The sequence below is a fragment of the Ranitomeya variabilis genome, chromosome 2 (genome assembly GCF_051348905.1).
Source record: "Ranitomeya variabilis isolate aRanVar5 chromosome 2, aRanVar5.hap1, whole genome shotgun sequence".
Classification (NCBI taxonomy): Eukaryota; Metazoa; Chordata; class Amphibia; order Anura; family Dendrobatidae; genus Ranitomeya; species Ranitomeya variabilis.
The window spans coordinates 94,498,961-94,518,860 of record NC_135233.1 but is presented as its reverse complement, the minus strand read 5'-3'; the positions used below and the strand labels follow the sequence as shown (position 1 = coordinate 94,518,860).

General features: G+C 45.3%; 1 protein-coding gene across 2 annotated transcripts in view; it reads right to left on the bottom strand.

Annotated features, from left to right (window-relative positions):
- USP34 (ubiquitin specific peptidase 34) overlaps positions 1-19,900 on the bottom strand; it is a 260,330-nt gene that overhangs the window by 148,369 nt on the left and 92,061 nt on the right. The window contains exons 8-25 of one of the 2 annotated variants that reach the window (XM_077282723.1): positions 11,446-11,507; positions 10,956-11,037; positions 10,760-10,852; positions 10,528-10,653; positions 7,947-8,076; positions 7,727-7,857; positions 6,692-6,974; positions 6,346-6,592; positions 5,216-5,430; positions 4,336-4,451; positions 4,116-4,243; positions 3,022-3,111; positions 2,434-2,529; positions 1,896-1,978; positions 1,590-1,744; positions 924-1,037; positions 701-800; positions 406-565 (exon numbers count right to left, since the gene is read on the bottom strand). In XM_077282723.1, coding sequence (XP_077138838.1) covers positions 406-565; positions 701-800; positions 924-1,037; positions 1,590-1,744; positions 1,896-1,978; positions 2,434-2,529; positions 3,022-3,111; positions 4,116-4,243; positions 4,336-4,451; positions 5,216-5,430; positions 6,346-6,592; positions 6,692-6,974; positions 7,727-7,857; positions 7,947-8,076; positions 10,528-10,653; positions 10,760-10,852; positions 10,956-11,037; positions 11,446-11,507 — 2,411 coding nt within the window. Of the gene's footprint in view, positions 1-405; positions 566-700; positions 801-923; positions 1,038-1,589; positions 1,745-1,895; positions 1,979-2,433; positions 2,530-3,021; positions 3,112-4,115; positions 4,244-4,335; positions 4,452-5,215; positions 5,431-6,345; positions 6,975-7,726; positions 7,858-7,946; positions 8,077-10,527; positions 10,654-10,759; positions 10,853-10,955; positions 11,038-11,445; positions 11,508-19,900 lie in introns of both variants that reach the window. The other variant, XM_077282722.1, reaches the window with a different exon arrangement.

Here is a 19,900-nt window from a genome sequence, read left to right as displayed (position 1 = left end):
GTCGCCCTGCTGATATTAGGGCTATCTCTTCTCTTGAGGTGGTCTCTGAGCTTTCTGACCTGCTGTTACTTTCCCTACTGCCAGTAATAAACTGATTAGCTTAGTGCTGGGGGGGGTCAGCAAAAGTCTATGTAGAAGCTGACTGTCTTATCCTTAGTTTTGGCGCCTCTAGATGCCAAAAAAGGAAGGGGGAAAAAAAAAACACCATAAAAAGTTTACACAGGGAGTATAAAAAAAATTCCTCTTTTGTATTCACCTACTTAAAAGCAAGTTTAATCCATGGTAAATCAGTCCAAACATTCACTATTCTACCGTATTCTTTAGCAAAGAGAGAATAATGCCTCTTCTCGACAAAGAGGTAAATCTGTTAAAAGTAGTAAGATGCATTAATGCCCAGCTGCTTACCGTCTCCTGAAAGCTTCAAGGTGTGTTTTCAGCATCAACAGCCCTCGTTCAATGATCGTCAGGCTCGACTGCGCGTCTTGCTCAAGATTACTAGATGCAATCATAAGGCTTTCCATACATTTACTAATAAATTCATGTTCTTTCTCTAGCCCTGTTTTACCTTTAAAAAAAAAATTATTAAAAATCGATTTAGAACTAAAAAAAACAATTGGAGTAAGCCGAGGCAATTCGTGATACTAAACACAAAGTAATTCCTTTAAATTGTACTTGCAACTTAAGTCAAAGTTATCCTTACCATTAATGTAATAAGAATTAATGTACTGGATTGCAGCGCGGCTGACATCTCCGGAGTGTGCTCTTAGAGCAATGCCCCAAAACTGGTCCATTCCGCATAACTAGATAGAAGTAGGTTAGAAATGCCATTATTAAACAAATTGCACAGCTTAAAGTTGTAAATTTGTTGTGATACTGAGAACATGCAACCTAAAGAAATCTGATCATCAAGGATTATTACTTACCTCCGAGTTTGAGCCACCATCGTAGGCACTAGTTGCTAACCGAGCGAGATTGCACAGATGTTGGAACAGGTTGAGGCCTGTCATACTAATAGTTTCAGGTTTCAGCTGTGGCATCTACAAATACAAATACATCATACATTTTGTGTGTGCATACACTTGGAGGGGTAGTCTGGGTGTAAGCTACAAGCATAACTGCAGACTTGGGAATCCCCACATCGTGCGCTGTGAGGATTCTCCGGTGACCGGAGCGGTAGGCACATGACCAAGCATGTGATTGGCATACATGCGGTCACATGCCAACTAAACGTGCACGACCTCACTCAATGTAAGTGTATTAAACGAGGGCGAATACAGTTTAGTTGGAATGTGGCGGGGAGTATGCAAATTGCATACCTGCGGTCATATGACCACCGGCTCCCAGCGTATCCCCACAGTGCACAATGTTAAAATTCACAAGTCTGCTGTCACAGTGTGAAGGCAGACTTATAGCTTAAGACCGGAAAACCCCTTTAAGAATTTTGAGTAATATTTATCTCTTTAGTGATTTATCGTTTGCATGAGGCGGGTAGTTCAGGTAAGGAGACCCAGGGGTCAAGCAGTGTATTCTGATCCAACCATGGTCTGCTGACGGTCATGTCAAATAAAAAGAAGTACAAATTCAATTACCTTTTCTAAGAAGAGATGCTTGTAAGTTTCCATCCCCATGGCATGCTGATCTTTGCTGCGCACCTGATTTAGGAACCAATGTAAAGCATCATCATAGCACTCCAAATCTTCTACTAGGCAGTGCCACAGGATATCCACCTGCTCTAAACTCAATCCTAACAAAAGGAAAGAGGAAATACTTTAAGAGTTTCTAAATGAGCAACCTGGAGTCGTCCATTTTGCATGACTACTGGAAGCAGTGTCAAGCAGCAGATAGTGTAACAATACTGAAAGAAATATATAAAAGGAAATGTGCCGAATACTTACTAAAATGATCTGGTGATCCCAACGTTGAGAACAAACATGTTAAAAACTGAAGACGAACCTGGACCTCTGCACTGTGGCTGTACCTGAACGGTAACAATTTCAATATCATTTTGTGAGTTGTCACTGCTTACATTGACCCATACCCAAATGTTAACATATCAAAGAAACTAAGCAGATTTCTGCAGAGACATAAATGTAATCATTAGCGTGCTGGGTACATGCAGGAACCAGGACAGTTTACTTTATGTTGCCTTTTTACCAAGTTCATTAAACTTGTATTGGAACAAAAGACTAACATGCATACAATAGTGAATCAATTCTGGAAAACGGTCATTGAAATGGGTACTGCCAATAAATACATTTTGCACCAATCCACAAGGTTTGGAATAACGTATAGAAATAAACAGTGATCCAGCATGAGCTCCGCAGGTTCATTCACTTATCAGCAAGGGTCCCGTGGATAGCTGATATTTAGAGAGAAAAATCCACTCTGCTCAATTCCATATATATTACACACATTTGACGCACAAAAACTTACAGAACATGCTTGTGTCTCCCATCTCGAATAGACTGGATGTAGTGCACCAAATTGTCAAAGAACAGCTTCATCATGTTTAATTCCTTCTCTGCCCACCTGCAAAGAAATAAAAAGTCAGAGACTAAACTGGCCCTACTAAAAACTGGATGCATACAGGACATAGTTTCTTAATGGCATGGCTGCATCTCTTTGATTGGCAGAGCTTAACAAAGACCACTTAAATATAGGAGATGAGCTGATAACTACTACCTATAATTCTGGAGGCATGACTATGTGGTGCAGGCTCCATAACGGAGTCAGAAAGTTGGGAGTGTTTACAGAATAGAAGAGTATTGCAGTTTTACAAAAAAGTCTTCTGTGAGACGGACCATAACCTGTGTAAGTAGTCTGCCTTAGCATCTGCCATGTTGCTATACTTATAGTAAATCCGAAAGTTAGAAAGGGTGAAGAACAGAACTGGAACAAGGAAGGGGCCTTGTTGTGGAGATTGTGGGTGGACTATCAGGTGAATAGATTGTTCCACAGCAGACATTTGCAGTCTCTGAAGAAACTGCTGTGGGCAGGGGGATGGGGTCTTTTGTAACTTACATGGTTATCCAGTGGGTATCATAACTGCTTCCAAACTGCTGAAAGGTACCAAACAACTTGGGCAGGAGTCGAAGAGACACAACTACAGACCTGAAAACAAGAAAGTGAAAACCATTATCAAGGGGTCATAATCTTATACCGTATATAAATCAATGGAAATGCAGTAAATCTAGTGTTCACCGAGAAAGTATAAGACATGTTTATACATTTTGGATAGGGAACATTCATGTTCATTTCCAGTGGATGTAAATCTATGTGCGGCATTTTCTTACAGCAGTTTTACTTTTTTTTCTCTTGAAGACAATAAAGATTATTTTTCTGAGTGGTCAAAAAGCTGCAGTTGTATTTTCATAAACTGTGTGACATTTTCTACACCAAAATCCAGAGGAACAGCTAAGAACAGGTCAGACCCAATCTAAATTCTGAAAAGATTTTTATTTATTTATTTTTTAAAGACTAAATATCAAACACTGCTCTTGTAATATGCAATGTTTGACTTACTAAGTGACAATCTATCTTAAGTATTTACTTCTATACCACAACATGCAGTGTGGGGCACAGACTGGCAGGGTGTAGGACCACAGGTAATAAAAGTTGGATATTTTACTAGTATAGAGGTGTTAATTATATTTTTTCACTATTTTAGCAATGATGACCTATCCTTAGTATACGTCATCAATGTCTGATCAGTCATGGTCCGAAACATTACATCCCTGCTGATGAGCTTTTCTTTGTGTTGGTTGTGGTGGCCACCGACCGGGAACTGCTCAATTGCGGATCTGCTCCATCTTATGACAGTGGCCAAGAAGGGTACTGCACATGCAACTCCTATTCAAGCCAATGGTAAGCGAAAGTGTAGTATCTAGAATTGAATGAATTTGATCGAGTCCCTGCTTATTCGGCAAGCTATAGCGCTTGCTGAATAAGCTGCAGAGGGAACCCGGATACATGGAGCGTGCCGGCTGATCAGCTGTTTGTGTAGCGGCTGTGTCACTGTCACAGCACATGAAATCAAAGTATAGATTGGTTTTCTCTGAACATGATGAAAACATAAACCTATAGAACACATGATGATCTGTATTATTATTCCTTACCTATTATTAGCCAGGTTTTCTAGGCAGCCCTCAATGAAACGCATTCTAATTTGCCTATCCGTAAACCAGCAAACTAATGAGCAGAGAAGTTTCTCTGCTTCATTTATTAACCCTTCAGAAAGGTGAACCTGCAAAATCAGAAAGGTGTATATAGTGACAGACAAAACTATAAACATAATGATCAAATCCATACACTGCAAAAGTGTAAATGATAACTCACAGCGTCCTCATCCTGCACCAGGTCCCACAGCAGCGTGTTGCCCTTCTTACATACATTATCTAGATTGATGTCCACCACGGCATTGCTGTTGTACTGGTGTTTATGAACAGAGGGACCTGCGGAGAACATATAAAGGAGATGAGTAAATATTCACTACGACATCTGAATTGTATAATGGATATTTTATGCTGCCTTGCATGTGTTAAATGTCACCATACACTGTTAGCGTACGTGCCCACTATCACGAATTGCTGTGGTTTTGACAATGCGTATTTATGCAGCATCAAAGCCGCAGCAGCCAGATGTTACAGCATAGTGGATGGGATTTCTGTGTATCAGCCTGCGCATCACCCACAGAGACGGACATGCGGCGTGTCTTTCAGAACTGTAGACCGCTAGTCTCCGTAACAGAAACTAAATCAATAGAATGTATTGAATGCGGTAAATCCGGTCGGTTCAGTGAACACATGCAGATTTACATGCGCTCAATAGAACGCAGCGAAAATATGCGTCCAAAGCGCTGCTATTTCCAGATCATGGGCACCCGGCCTTAAGGTAAATGCAGACACAGATTAGGTGACCATGAGCAATTAATGTTCACAAGAGTGTCCTGACAGCAGATGTCAGATGGAGAGAAGGATCGGTCATACTGTATGTGTAATCCTCTGTGGGGGGAGATAAGTGATCAACAGAAATGCCTCTCCCCCTTTTTAAAAAAAACAACAACAAAAACAGATATTTCGAAAATGGATAACTTTCCACAAATAAATTGCAATGTAAAAATATTTATATTGTAAATGATGTTCAGTTTCTCATACAAACCCTAAAAACTAAAAAAAAAAAAAAAAAAAAAAAAAAGAAAATAATAAATCTGCTTTGCCTTGGCTGAGGTGTTCATGGTAGATAGAAGCGAGGTTGGGGAGGTGCTGCTGCAGGTGAGAGGTCAGCTCGGCGTGTGAGTTGATCTGCACAAGTTCTTCTTCACATCCAGACTCCTCTCCATCAAAGTCAGCCATGTTCTTCTCGGACTTCGCACTTACTTGAGAACTGCTACAACTAACATCATCTGCACTCAGCATGTCGTCCACCATGTGCCTGAAATGAGAGCACAACATGTCTTGAACATGGACAATATGTAGTATGACAAATATGAATTAAAGCCTCCACCCTTCTTCCCGCAACGTGTGATATTTCTATTGTTACATAGTGTAGAACATTAAATGCCATAACTAACTTTCTGCAATGAATATCCGGCAGCTCGCCATTTTAGCTCTGTTATTGAATTTCCACTATTGTGTCTTTTTCAGGTGGACAGTGGCATGGTGGATTATGTGTTTGTGCATGTGTCAAAATATGGACACCGCCAGAACAAAGAGCAAACAAGAGTCCAAGGTGTCTTCATCTGTCCCATTATACTGGATGCCCCATCACGGGTTCAGTCTGAATCCATTTTTAAAGATGTAGCAAAAACGTGATGTAGGCGCAGTGTAGGGCACTGGATAAGTGTGAACTAGGCCTAACATACATTTCTAATGTTTAAAGTAGCTTTTACTAAGGTTTTTTTTTTCTGTGGTAACAATGGCAAACCCTCTGTACGCAGCATGCTGCATTGATGGGAGACCACGTCACTAACTCCCAGCACTGTTGGCCATGTGGAAAAAGTTGGCAGCTTGCCTACAATGGGCACAACTCTAGCGCATTGTGTTGCTCCTAAAGCCGCACCCCTCATCACAAGGGAAGGAAGAATCTCTAAATTGTGTAATAAATGTGGTGGCGGGCATGTCACACTGCTTGTTTGTGCAAATAAAGAGATTTCTAACTTCCTCAGATTAGTAAATTTCCTATGATACTGCTAATGTGCAGAGCCATAATGTATAGGTGCTGCACCACAAATGCCTACCACCATATAAAACAGTGCCGTAACGAGAGTAATGGGGATGCATCCCATGTGACATTGTGGCTTCTTATCACAAAGAATCATCTAAATAAAGTTCCTGAATGAAGACTTACCCCTCATGGTGGTGATGGTGATGATGGTGGTGGTGATGGTGGTGGTGGTGATGGTGATGTTGGGGGCCTATAAACCGTCTGCAGTTAAACAGCTCATTCCCAATAGTTTCTCCCAGGAAGTCTCCGGTCCGGGTGATGCAGGTATCGTGAGAGCCTTGCATGTGGCCGCCGCTCATCTCTCCTGCCATGTCGTGATCATGATCTTCGGCGTGGGAGCAGGCATCCAAGATGCGAATGCGACTATCACCTGGTTGAACAGACTCTGAATTAAAAACCAGGTCCTGGCAAGTGCTATTACTTGCTGTACCCATGTCCGATGCCCCCTGGGGCTCCCCCAAACAAATACCCGCTTGAGATTCCAATTTTCTCTTTTGCAAGTCGACCACTCTGCTGTTTTTTGGTGGGTTGTGGCAATGCTCTTCCTCATCCTCCTCCTCTTCTTTTAAGGCGTCCATATCTGCTATATCCTCCGAGTGCACCTCACTGCCCGGGCTTCCCGCAGACTGACTGCCGTGACTGGAATTTACTTCATTGCTTGACCCATCACTGTGCCCGCTGCTGCTCCCGGGTCCACTGCTTGCATCCTCACCGCTGTTTGCCGTCTCATCTGAGCTCCCCTGCATGGATTCCTAGTGATATAACACGGGAGATTTCACTGCACAGAAAGCGATGTAAGGTGGCTAACAGAACATCTAATATGCGGGCTTAGGAGACAACAGGGCACTGAGTCAGTCCATTGCCACTTATCTACATGTGACTAATAAAATCAAACAGCCTTGTGGGAATTGTACAGTTTTGAGGGGGGGGGTTACTTTTTTATTTCTTAAATGTCGCATCAAACTGTAGCGCCGCCACTTTTAGGTATTTTTAAAGTCCACTCCATTACCTCATTCTGTCACACTTCACACATCCCCTATATATAACCTCATCTGTTCCAGCTCAGGTTTGCTACTTAAACTCCATATTCCGATCTGTACAGAGTACTGTACAGGCACTTGATTACGGGGAGGGCCTTGCTGTGACGGCCGCACTCTCAGCATGATCTGTGTCTCAGGGTACGCTCACTGAACCCCGGGGCAGTGTCCCCAGTGAGCGTGTGCCGCCTTTGTGCCAGTTACCGGCTACCTGTAGGTTGGGAAAATGGGGAGGGCACAAGGGACGAACAAGTGTTCACATCGCAGTATGCTGCTTGAGTCTTTGTTGATCAGCTGCAGCGGTGACATTTTGTCTACAGTGCTGCAGCCAATCTCTGAACTCATCTGCATGTGCAGTCTACATTACATATCAACATAAAAGTGAAACATCCTTCAAGCATTACGACACTGTAGGCCAGGCCTTAGGAGGCGGCCGAAATCAAAACTACAAGCACAAAGCCGAGTACCTCCGTATCAGACAGTCGCTGCTGTACATGCTTGGATCGATTCATGATTTGCTCGTCCATTTCTATGTCGCTTCCTCCACTGTGGTGAGTGTCACTGTTGTCGCTGCTCTGTGGACTGGCTGCCGGCGATCCTAAAAACACCAGAACAATTCAAGGAAAACTCCACAATACACTGCGAGTGTGACGGAAAATCATTAAAAGTAGACATGTACAGACGTACCCTTTTTATTACCCATTGGTAAGTTGTTATTTAGTAATGAAGCAAATGAGCTCTGCTTAGAAAGCTGGGCTTTAGCAGCGAGGGCATTGTTCCATAGAGCTTTAATCAGCATTGATGCCAAGTACAAGGTCTATAGGATCACAAAATAAAAAGGGAAAAACAGTCAGCTAAACATCGGCTATAGGTTATCAAAGAGCAGTGCTGCCTATCCAGGGCTGCGTCACATCAAGAACCCAATGTGATAAACTCAAAGCCATATTGGCAGGTGTCATCAAAATTTACAGTGAAAATCTGGGTAATGTCTGCATTTTGCTTGCTTTTCCAAGTCGATTTTTTTGCTACATATGGATGGGCTTTTCAAACCTCATTCTGCCATGATACCAAAGAGTAACAAGTTTGTATAAAGTGCAGTAGAAAACTGGAGCTATAAAATAGCATCCGCTGTATATTTATTACAGGTGAAGAGTTGTGGTGCCGCTCTTTTGAGGAGTCATTCAGTCATGAACATTTCCCTGCTGGCTTATACGACGACCCCACAAACCATAACCAGAGGAATCTGGTGCAGATGAAGCCAAGGACAGTTCACCTCTACCGACTGCACAAGCAACAGATGCTCAAGGCTCAAAAATCTCCAAACTCTTCACACCATTTTTGCGTAGTTTGATCTTTCCAGTTTTTGGATTCTTGGAACGGAGTCTGTTAACAGACTCGCAAGAGGTGGAGTAGAGCCGTTCTCAAATCCAAGAGCTAGTGACGTCTCTATAACAAAGACTGCTTATCTACCTACCAGGTTAATTAACCTAAATATTAAAGGGAATCTGTCACCCCATTTTAGGCCTATAAGCTAAGGCCACCGCGATCAGGGGCTTATCTACAGCATTTCTGTAATGCCGTAGATAAGCCCCTGATGTAACCTGAAAGATTAGAAAAACAAGTTATATTATACTCACCCAGGGGCGGTCCCGGTGCGGTCCGGTCCGATGGGCGTCGTGGTCCGGTCCAGCACTTCCCATCTTCATACGATGACGTCCTCTTCTTTGCTTACTGTCGCGGCTCCTGCGCAGGCGTACTTTGTCTGCAGTGCGCAGGTGTCGGGCCTCTCTGACCTTTCCCGGCGCCTGCGCACTGCAGGACTTTGCTCTGCCCTCAACAGGGCAGACAAAGTACGCCTGCGCGGGAGCCGCGATAGTAAGCAAAGAAGAGGACGTCACTGTAAGAAGATGGGAGGCGCCGGACGCGGACGCCCATCGGACCGGACCGGGACCGCCCCCTGCTGAGTATAATATAACGTGTTTTTCTTATCTTTCAGGATACATTGGGGGTTTATCTACAGCATTATAGAATGCTGTAGATAAGCCCCTGATGGCGGTGGCCTTAGCTTATCGGCCTAAAATGGGGCGACATTCCCTTTAAGGCATTCTGATAAGTGTACATCTTGCAAAAACCAGAGCATCGTCAAAACAACGCTGGGTAAAATGTGCACTCTGACACACCTTTCGGTGTGCGTTTTTTCCCCCATTCATTTGAATGAGTAAAAAACACAAAGAATTGACATGGGGAATAACTGTATATAGAGAGACTATGTGGGAGCTCACACTGTAAGCAGGGGCTAAGTGGGGGCTCACTGTATATACAGAGGATACGTGGAGGATCATCCTGTATACACATGGTATAAAATTAATTTTAGTGCACTGGTTCGACCCTCCTCAACGATCATGGTCTCATGTGGTCCCTCGAGAAAATTGCCCACCCATTTCTAGAGGATGTGAACCTGTAATCGTTTGATCACTTATACTATATAAAGCAATACCATAGTATGGCAGTATATAGTGAAAAACAGTCTCCTATGAATCCAAACTACCCACAAGTACCAGGATGGCAACGATGGAAACCATTTAAATGCTGCGGTCAGACTGACTGATATTTAAATAGCAGCCAAGATCAGCGCTCAGGTGTAGATGCTACGTAATAAGTGGCTCCGTGTGGAGAGAGCGCAACTGAGTGTCTTGGGCGTGCTCGAATATTATGTTCTAGTCCCCGCACCTGCATGTCTCGCGACTGTTTGACAACCACAACACATGCAGGGATTTCCTGTTAGTCAAGCAATCCCCACATGTGTTGTGGCTGTCAAACAGCTGCGAGATATGCAGCCGCGGGGACTAGAACCCATTATTCGAGCACACCAAAGTTACTCGGTTAGCACACAAGCATGCTCAGATAAATGAACGTGCTGGGAAAAGGTGTTATCACTAGTAGTAATGTTTTTATAGGATCCTTAGAAGTCCATCACCATGGGGTATAACAGAATGGTGAGCGATTAGGAGCCTAAAATGTAAGATTTATTTTCACATTCAAAACTAGCAGGTGTGGCGGCTACACAGATAAATGATGAAACATTTGTGCTCCTAGCCTCTGCGTCCAAGGGGTTGGCCTGACTGCATAGATTTGTACAATGACGTGGAATTCACAACCACAGAACGACATATTGAGAAAGACATGCAATATAATGTGATTTAATGAGAATCAGAGTGGATAGGGTCAGCGCATTATCAGGTATCTTAGCGCTAGAAACGCCACCTACCTGCTCTGTGTGTGCACTCGGGTGAAGGCCAGAAACAAGATTCAAAAGATGTCTTAGAGGCACAGGATCCAAGTTTTTAATTAATGACGGAAATAAATCATGGATGTAGCGACTACAATGTTTAAGCTGCAAAAGAAGAAAAGTATCAAGTATTGCAACAAGTGGCATGTGCCTATATAGTCAATACAAAATGGCACAGGCAAAATACAGTCTCTCGCTACAGGACACATACCTGGGCTGCTGCCCAGATGCAGTCTATGTGCTGTGTGCTCAGACGACCTTCTGCTGCCAAAAAATTCAGAATAACTTGGCACTGCTTGATGATCTGAAAAATGCAGAAACCTTTGTTCAGTAAATTTTTCAACATCATATTCAAGATTCCCTGATCTTCCGAAAAGAGAAAACAATAAATAAGAAATAACACTAACCTCAATGTGTAAGTTTGGTCCAAAAATATGTTCTACCACATTATTGCTGATGAGCCAGTCTGCAAGCTCCTTGGCTATAGACCTGGAAGAAGTTTCTGTTAGCTATCTTGTCAGACACACTTAACACGATTTAGAAGGAAATCTAAAATAACAGAGGCAAGATGCAATATATGGCCAAGCTGGACGTGCAGCACTGGAGGCAGAATGGCTGATCGCATCTAAAAGAGAAAACCTCACAGGCCCACGGCTATGTTTATAGACAAGTCGGAAATCCTCCCAGAGCAATAACAAGACAATGCCATTGTCCATTAAATAACATAACGGCATCAGTATAATACCAAACTGTTCATAATGTGATTTAATTCTTAAAACCACATTGGATAAACGCCCCAAATAAGCAACATATGGTCATAACTAAGACTTCATACTGTTAATTAGAAATTAGGAGAGCATATGGGGAAAACAGGGATGAAATCACTAAAGCACTTACGTCTCTGTGTCAGAAACCAAGGACTCATTATTGCAGACGTCATTAAATGTATGCAGCTGATTCTAGGGAACAGAAAAGTAAAAAGAAAAAGTCAACAAACAGCAGAGAAACCCAAGGCTCTGTCCAAATTGACGTTCTTTACATCCACTGTTCAGAGGTCACTGCAACATGTATCCCGCAACATCAACACTCAGAAAAGTCGATTTTAGAGGAGCAATTCTGCTGTAAAAAAAAAACCTGCCAAATCACAACTTGGAGACAACTTGAAGTGTACAGCAAGTGGGCAGCGTGCGATCTGCACCAGAGAATCCAACCTAATTAAAAATATTTGTGGCTCTGTAGCACAATAAGTTTCAATGCAACGCCAAAGGAAACCAATAGTTGTGATGTCGTGATATGTGACAAAGCGGCAGCATGATCTTAATGTCATGTGATGTGTTTTGCACTGTATCCCAAGCATAATAGAGCAGATCAAATTAACAGAAGTGTATGTAAGGGTATGTGTCCACGGGCCTGTTTACATCCGGATTAGCTGCGGATTGAACGTTGCGTACAACCACAGCGTCCATCCCGCAGCATCCAGATGTTACAGCATAGTGGAGGGGATTTTATGAAATCCCGTCTCCACTATGCATGCTAACACACATCCGGCGGCCCTGCGTTTACGGACATGCGGCGCATCTTTTTAGAATGCAGCATGCCTTTTTACCTTGCGGCGACGCTCCGTCACCACAAGGTAAATAACAGGGTCCTATGCATAGCGTGCGGCGATTCCGGATGTGTGCAATGAACACATCCGGAATCACCGCGTGTACAGAAGGAGACGGCGCTTTGGGCGGAGCGGGTTTTCCAATCCGTCCAAAGCGCCGTCAATCCGGACAGTGGACACGCACCCTTACATGTCATTAAACAGCAGCGCCTGATAGACCACATTGAGTATAAATAGGTCCTTTTGGTTTTAGTCATGGCAGAAGTCAACATAGACCACAAGCAAAAATTGTATGCACATCAAATATTTCAAGCATTAAATGTATTTAACCAGCATTAAACAGAATCCCTCAATGTCTGTCCACTATTTCATCCTTCTTCTCCGCTAGATTTCTCAAACTTAACATGGACAAAACAGAATTCATCATCTTTGCCCCATCTCACGCGACCCCCCCCAACGAACCTAACCATTACAGTAAATGGCTGCCCACTCTCCCCAGTCCCACAAGCTCGCTGCCTCAGGATAATCCTTGACGCTGATCTCTCCTTCAAACCACATATCCAAGCCCTTTCCACTTCCTGCCGACTTCAACTCAAAAATATTTCACGAATCCGTTCATTCCTCAACCAAGAATCTGCAAAAACCCTAGTCCATGCCCTCATCATCTCTCGCCTTGACTACTGCAACCTCCTGCTCTGTGGCCTCCCCTCTAACACTCTCGCACCCCTCCAATCTATTCTAAACTCTGCTGCCCGACTAATCCACCTGTCCCCCCGCTATTTCCCGGCCTCTCTCCTCTGTCAATCCCTTCACTGGCTCCCCATTGCCCAGAGACTCCAGTACAAAACCCTAACCATGACGTACAAAGCCATCCACAACCTGTCTTCTCCATACATCTGTTACCTCGTCTCCCGGTACTTACCTACACGCAACCTCCGATCCTCACAAGGTCTCCTTCTCTACTCCCCTCTTATGTCCTCTTCCCACAATCGTATACAAGATTTCTCTTTCTCTCGCGCATCACCCCTACTCTGGAACCCTCTACCACAACACATCAGACTCTCGCCTACCATCGAAACCTTCAAAAAGAACCTGAAGACCCACCTCTTCCGACAAGCCTACAACCTGCAGTAACCACCAATCGACCAAACCACTGCATGGCCAGCTCTATCCTCACCTACTGTATTCTCACCCATCCCTTGTAGATTGTAAGCCTTCGCGGGCAGGGTCCTCACTCCTCCTGTACCAGTTATGAGTTGTATTGTTTAAGATTATTGTACCTGTTTTTATTATGTATACCCCTCCACACATGTAAAGCGCCATGGAATAAATGGCGCTATAACAATAAATAATAATAATAATATTATCAGGGGCTTTGGTTATTTTTTTGTATGGGGCCAAGAACTTACTGACAGGTAGTTGCTAACCTGCCTGTTCTACCCGACGGCAGAGCAGCTCTTCCTTTTCTGGGCTGCTCTGCCTACAAGGAGTCACTGCTGAAGCCATGCTGATTGACAGCTAGCTCTAAGCAGTTAGGCAGAAAGGAGTTGGCTGTCAATCAGCATGACATCAGCAGTGACAGACCATCGACATATAGAAAGCAGGAGAATTTCAGGCAGGAGCTATCAGTGACTGTTCTGAGCCGATGCAGAAAGTCTCTAGCAGAACTGGCTTTCAGTTAGCAACTACCTGCGTGTAAGTTCTTAGACCCATAGGAAAAAAAATAAATAAACAAAATCTCAGATAACCCCTTTAAACCTCTTTCCGACATTGGGCATGACACCCTCCCTTTGACGGGGGTTCTGGCGGTGAGCCCACATCTTTTCCGGCACATGTCAGCTGTTTTAAATAGCTGACATGTACCGCTAACAGCCATGGGAGGGATTGTGATCCTCCTGCAGCCGTTAACCTGTTAAATACCACTGTCAAAGTCTGACAGAATTTAACGCACATCCGGCGAGCAAGCCGGAAAGTCGCCCATCGGTGACCCCCGTAACGTGATCGCGGGTCACAAATGGGTTGGCATGACAACCAGAGGTCTCCTGCAGACATCTATGGTTGTCACTGCCGGATTGCTATGAGCGCCGCCCAAAGGACGGCACTCATAGCAAGTGAGCAATTCTGCTACATACAGGCGATCTGATCATCGCCTGTATGTAGCAGAGGCAATCGGGTTATGGCAGCTTCTAGTCTCTCATGGAGATTATTGAAGTATGCAAAAAGTAAAAGAAATGTTTTTAAAAATATAAAAAAAAATATATATAAAAGTTCAAATCAAATTCTTTTCGCCCCATTCAAAATAAAACAAAAAAGAAGAATCAAACATGTACATATTTGGAATGGCGACGTTCTGAATCGCCCAATCAATGAGAAAAAAGGATTAACTTGATTGCTAAACGGCGTAGAGAAAAAAAAACGCCAGAATTACCTTTTTTTGGTCATCACGACATTGCATTAAAATGCAATAACGGGTGATCAAAAGTTCGTATCTGCACCAAAATTATATAATTAAAAACGACAGCTCGCCACGCAAAAAATAAGCCCTCACCCAAACCGAAAGCTAGAAAAATGGAGACACTACAGGTATCGGAAAGTGGCACAATTTTTTATTTTTTTTTGTAACAAAGTTTGGAAAAAAATTTTTCACCACTTAGATAAAAAAAAAAAAAACGTAAGATACGTTTGGTGTCTATGAACCCGAAATGACCAGGAGAATCATAATGGCAGGTCAGATTTAGCATTTAGTGAACATGGTAAAAAATGCAAAACAAAAATACAACTGTGGGATTGCCTTTTTTTTTTTTTTTTTTTATTGGCAATTTCACCGCATTTTTTTTCCAGTTTACAAGTGCACGATACGTTAAAAGCAATGGTGTTCAAAAGTACAATTCGTCCTGCAAAGAACAAGCCCTCACATGGCTATATTAACCGAAAAATTAAAAAAAAGTTAAGACTCTGGGAAGAAGGGGGGGGGGGGGGGGGGTGAAAATGAAAATACCTCCATCATGAAGGGGCTAAAGTCAACAAATCTTATAATCCTAAAAAGTTTTAATAATATATTAAAAAAAGATATACATTTAACACAATCAACAACAGGGACGGAAAACCTAGATGGTGGCCAAAAGAAGACTGGGATGAACATAAACAACAATGTAATCACGGTGGATGGTGGTAAATAATCTATAAATGAATGTTGCACAAGACACTGTGAATGCTTATGAAGTAAAAGGGTGGGATGGCAATGCCTCATCTAACCTATCATGCATAAATTAGTACAAATAAATAAAATTAAAAGCACAAAGTAAATCGTGCTCACCCATATTGTGGTAGAGGTCCCCCCCAGGGAATGGCGGAGTCCAGACATGCGTTTCACACTAGCTTTTTCACAGGGAGCTACCCTGGGGGGACATCTACCACAATATGGGTGATCACCATTTACTTTGCGCTTTTAATTTATTTGCACTAATTTATGCATGATAGGTCAGATGAGGCATTGCCATCTCACCCCTTTACTTCATATGCATTAGGGTTTTGTGCAACATTCATTCATTCTTTCATAGATTACTTACCGCCATGCACTGTGATTACATTGTGGTTCATGTCCATCCCAGGCTTTTTTGATCACTATCTAGGTTTTTCATTCTAGTTGTTGATTGTGTTAAATGTGTATCTTTTTTGGTTAAACATTAAGATGGGTGTTTACAACTACTGATTTGTCCAAATGGAATATTATGTGGGGGACACACAGATCAATTTAGGATAAGGAGATTTTTGTGTACTCACCGTAAAATCTTTTTCTCCGAGCCACTCATTGGGGGACACAGGACCATGGGTGTTATGCTGCTGCCACTAGGAGGACACTAAGTAGACAGAAAGATTAACTCCTCCTCTGCAGTATACACCCCTTTACTGGATACAATTTCAACCAGTTCGGTAGTAAAGCAGTAGGAGCATGAACAAAGACAAACTATGTCAACCAAGAAGTAACAACAAGCCAAAAAAACAGGCTAACAGGGTGGGTGCTGTGTCCCCCAATGAGTGGCTCGGAGAAAAAGATTTTACGGTGAGTACACAAAAATCTCCTTTTCTCCTACGCCTCATTGGGGGACACAGGACCATGGGACGTACAAAAGCAGTCCCTGGGTGGGGAGCAATATGCTAATACCCCATGTACCACTGGCTTACGGCTTAAGGAACTGCCGCTTGCAGAATGCGCCTGCCAAGGGCGGCGTCTGCAGAAGAGATAGAATGAATGTGGTAATGCTTGGTAAAAGTGTGTAAACTGGACCACGTCGCAGCCTTGCAGACCTGCTGTGCTGACGCCTGGTGCCAAATGGCCCACGAGGCGCCCACCGACCGAGTAGAATGGGCCTTGATCCCAGCTGGGATAGGAACACCTTTGACACGATAGGATTCTTGAATGGCTGACCGAATCCATTTAGCCAGAGTGGCTTTTGAAGCGGGAGAACCCTTCCTGGGCCCCTCTGGAAGTACGAACAGGACGTCCGACGTGCGGAAGGGAGCCGTCCTCGAGACGTACCGACGAAGAGCCCTCACCACATCAAGAGTGTGTAGAGCCTTTTCGATGCGATGGACTGGTGCCGGGCAGAACGAAGGCAGAACAATCTCCTCATTGAGGTGGAAAGAAGAGACGACCTTGGGCAAAAAGGTGGGAGAGGTCCTCAATACCGCCTTGTCTGGATTAAAAATGTGAAAAGGAGGGCGGCAGGAGAGTGCAGCCAACTCCGAAACCCTTCTGATGGACGTAATGGCTACTAGGAAGACTACCTTCCAAGAAAGGAAGGTCAAGGAAACGTCCGGTAGCGGTTCGAAGGGAGTCTCCTGAAGAGCTCCGAGAACTAAATTAAGATCCCACGGATCCAAGGGCGATTTGTAGGGAGGCGCCACACGGGAAACTCCCTGGAAGAAAGTTTTCACCGGCAACCTATTGGCAATCTTCCGCTGGAAAAGGACTGACAATGCCGAAACCTGACCCTTTAGGGAGCTAAGGGCAAGTCCCGACTCTAGTCCGGACTGAAGAAACTCCAGTATGGAAGGGATAGAAAATACCAGAGGAGATCATCCCTGTGCATCGCGCCATGAGAAAAAAATTCGCCAGGTACGGTGGTAACTGCGCATGGAAACAGGTTTCCTAGCTCTGATCATGGTGGAGGACACCTTGGGAGTGAAACCCGCTTGGCCTAGAATCCAGGACTCAACGGCCAAGCCGTCAAAGACAGGGCCCCTGAGTTCTGGTGGTAAATCGGGCCCTGTGAAAGAAGATCCACGCGATCTGGAAGACGCCAGGGGACATCAGCTACCAGCTGAACCAGTTCGGCGTACCATGCCCGACGCGGCCAGTCTGGCGCGACGAGAATCACTGGTACCCCCTCTGCCCTGATCTTTTTGATGACCCTCGGTAGCAGGGGAAGAGGAGGAAAAATGTACGGGAGGCGGAATTGGCGCCAAGGCAAGACCAGGGCGTCTACTCCGAGGGCCCGTGGGTCGAGGGACCGAGCAAAGAACTGAGGAACCTTGTTGTTCATCCTGGAAGCCATGAGATCCACATCCGGGGTCCCCCAGCGATGGCAAATCTGCTGGAAGACCTCCGGGTGAAGGGACCATTCTCCGGAGGCGAGGCCCTGGCGGCTGAGGAAGTCCGCCGCCCAATTCTCCACACCTGGAATGTGGATCGCCGAGATGGGCGAATGGTTTGACTCCGCCCAATGAAGGATGTGAGACACCTCGAGCATGGCCGTCCTGCTGCGGGTTCCGCCCTGACGGTTGATGTATGCCACGGCCGTGGCGTTTTCGGACTGGATTCTGACTGGGTGACCTGCCAGAAGGCGGTGAAACTGGAACAATGCTAGCCTGATAGCTCGAATCTCGAGGATATTGATGGCAAGGCGAGACTCTTGAGTGGACCACCGCCCCTGGGCTGTGTGATGGTTGAAGACCGCTCCCCAGCCTATGAGACTGGCATCGGTGGTCACCACCAGCCACCGTACTGGGAGAAAGGACCTTCCCTGGGTTAGGGAGGACTTCAGCGTCCACCACCTGAGGGTCTTCCTGACCCGTGGGGACAGGATGAATCGGCGGTCGAGGGAGGACAGGTTGCCGTCCCAAGCCGACAGTAGCGCATGCTGCAGGGGACGGAGGTGAAACTGCGCAAATGGGACCGCTTCCATGGCAGCTACCATCTGCCCGAGAACTCGCATGCTGGCACGAATGGAGTGGGAGACTGGACGGGAAAGACTCTGAGCTCCCTGCTGCAAGGCCAAAGCCTTGTCTAGAGGGAGTATGACCAGACCGCGGGAAGTGTCCAGTATCATCCCCAGGAAAGAGATCTGTTGAGCCGGAATTGGAGAAGATTTTTCGAAGTTTATCTTCCATCCCAGGCGAGAAAGAGTATCCACCGTGAGAACGACGGACTCTTCGCACGCTGGGTAGGAAGGACCCTTTATCAGTAGGTCGTCCAGGTACGGTATTACCACCACTCCCCTGGAATGAAGAATGGCCATGGCAGCCGCCATGACCTTCGTGAAGACTCTGGGAGCGGTGGCGAGACCGAAGGGCAAGGCCACAAATTGGAAGTGTTCCCAGCGAAAAGCGAAGCGGAGGAACTGCTGATGCGGAGGGAAGATTGGTATGTGCAGGTAGGCATCCTTGATGTCTATGGATGCCAGGAATTCTCCTTTTTCCATAGACGCGACCACAGAACGGAGGGATTCCATCCTGAAGTGTCGGATTAGGTTGCTGCTGGTACCGAAAGGGCCGGGTAGGTTTTTGCTGGGGGAGAAATTAACTTTTCCCTCCGGTAGCATCCGAGATCATTTGGTCCAATTTTTCTCCAAATAACCGACCAGCCTGGTAAGGCAGGGCTGTTAGAGAACGCTTGGAAGCCGAATCTGCTCGCCAATCCCTGAGCCACAGGGCTCTCCTGATGGAGATTGCATTGGCGGCTGCCTGTGCAGCGCAATTGGCTGCGTCCATAGAGGCGTTGACTATGAAGTCTCCGGCCTGCGCTATCTGGTTAACCAGGATGCTTGCTGCAGGGGGGTAAGTCACTGGCTTGGATGGTAGAGGAAAGAGTCTCGGTCCAAGAGACCATAGCCTTAGCCACCCAAGAGGCGGCGAAGGAAGGGAAGAGAGACGCTCCTGTGGCCTCGAAGGCGGAACGAGCCAGATAATCAATCTGGCGATCGGAGGGGTTCTTAACGGAGGAACCGTCCGAAAGACAGGATGGTCTTGGACGCGAGGTGTGACACAGCAGGGTCCACTGAGGGAGACTGCAGCCAGTCCTTGATTAATTCCCGAGAAAAAGGGTATTTGGCCTCGATGGACTTTTGTCCCATGAAACGTTTATCTGGGCGATCCCTATGTTTTTGTACAATCTCCTTGAAGTGAGGGTGAGTGACAAAAATCGTTTGAACACGTTTAGTCTTTTTGAAAGACACCACGTGTTCGGGTTCCGATACGTAGTCCTCAGTCACCTTCAGGGTCTGGTTGACCGCCTCGATGAGAGAGTCGAGAGACTCTTGGGAGGAGGGGGAGTCCTGAACGTAGGAAATGTCGGACTCATATTCAGAGTCATCCGAGTTTGGGGAAGGGGACCGGGAAGCAGAGCTTGCAGGCACTGAAGGGCCCGCTAGCTCATGGTCAGGGGATGAAACGTGAACACGTTTTCTAGAGCCCCGGGTAGAAAGTGACCGGGTACGCCCCCTGCTGGTAGACGGATCCATACCG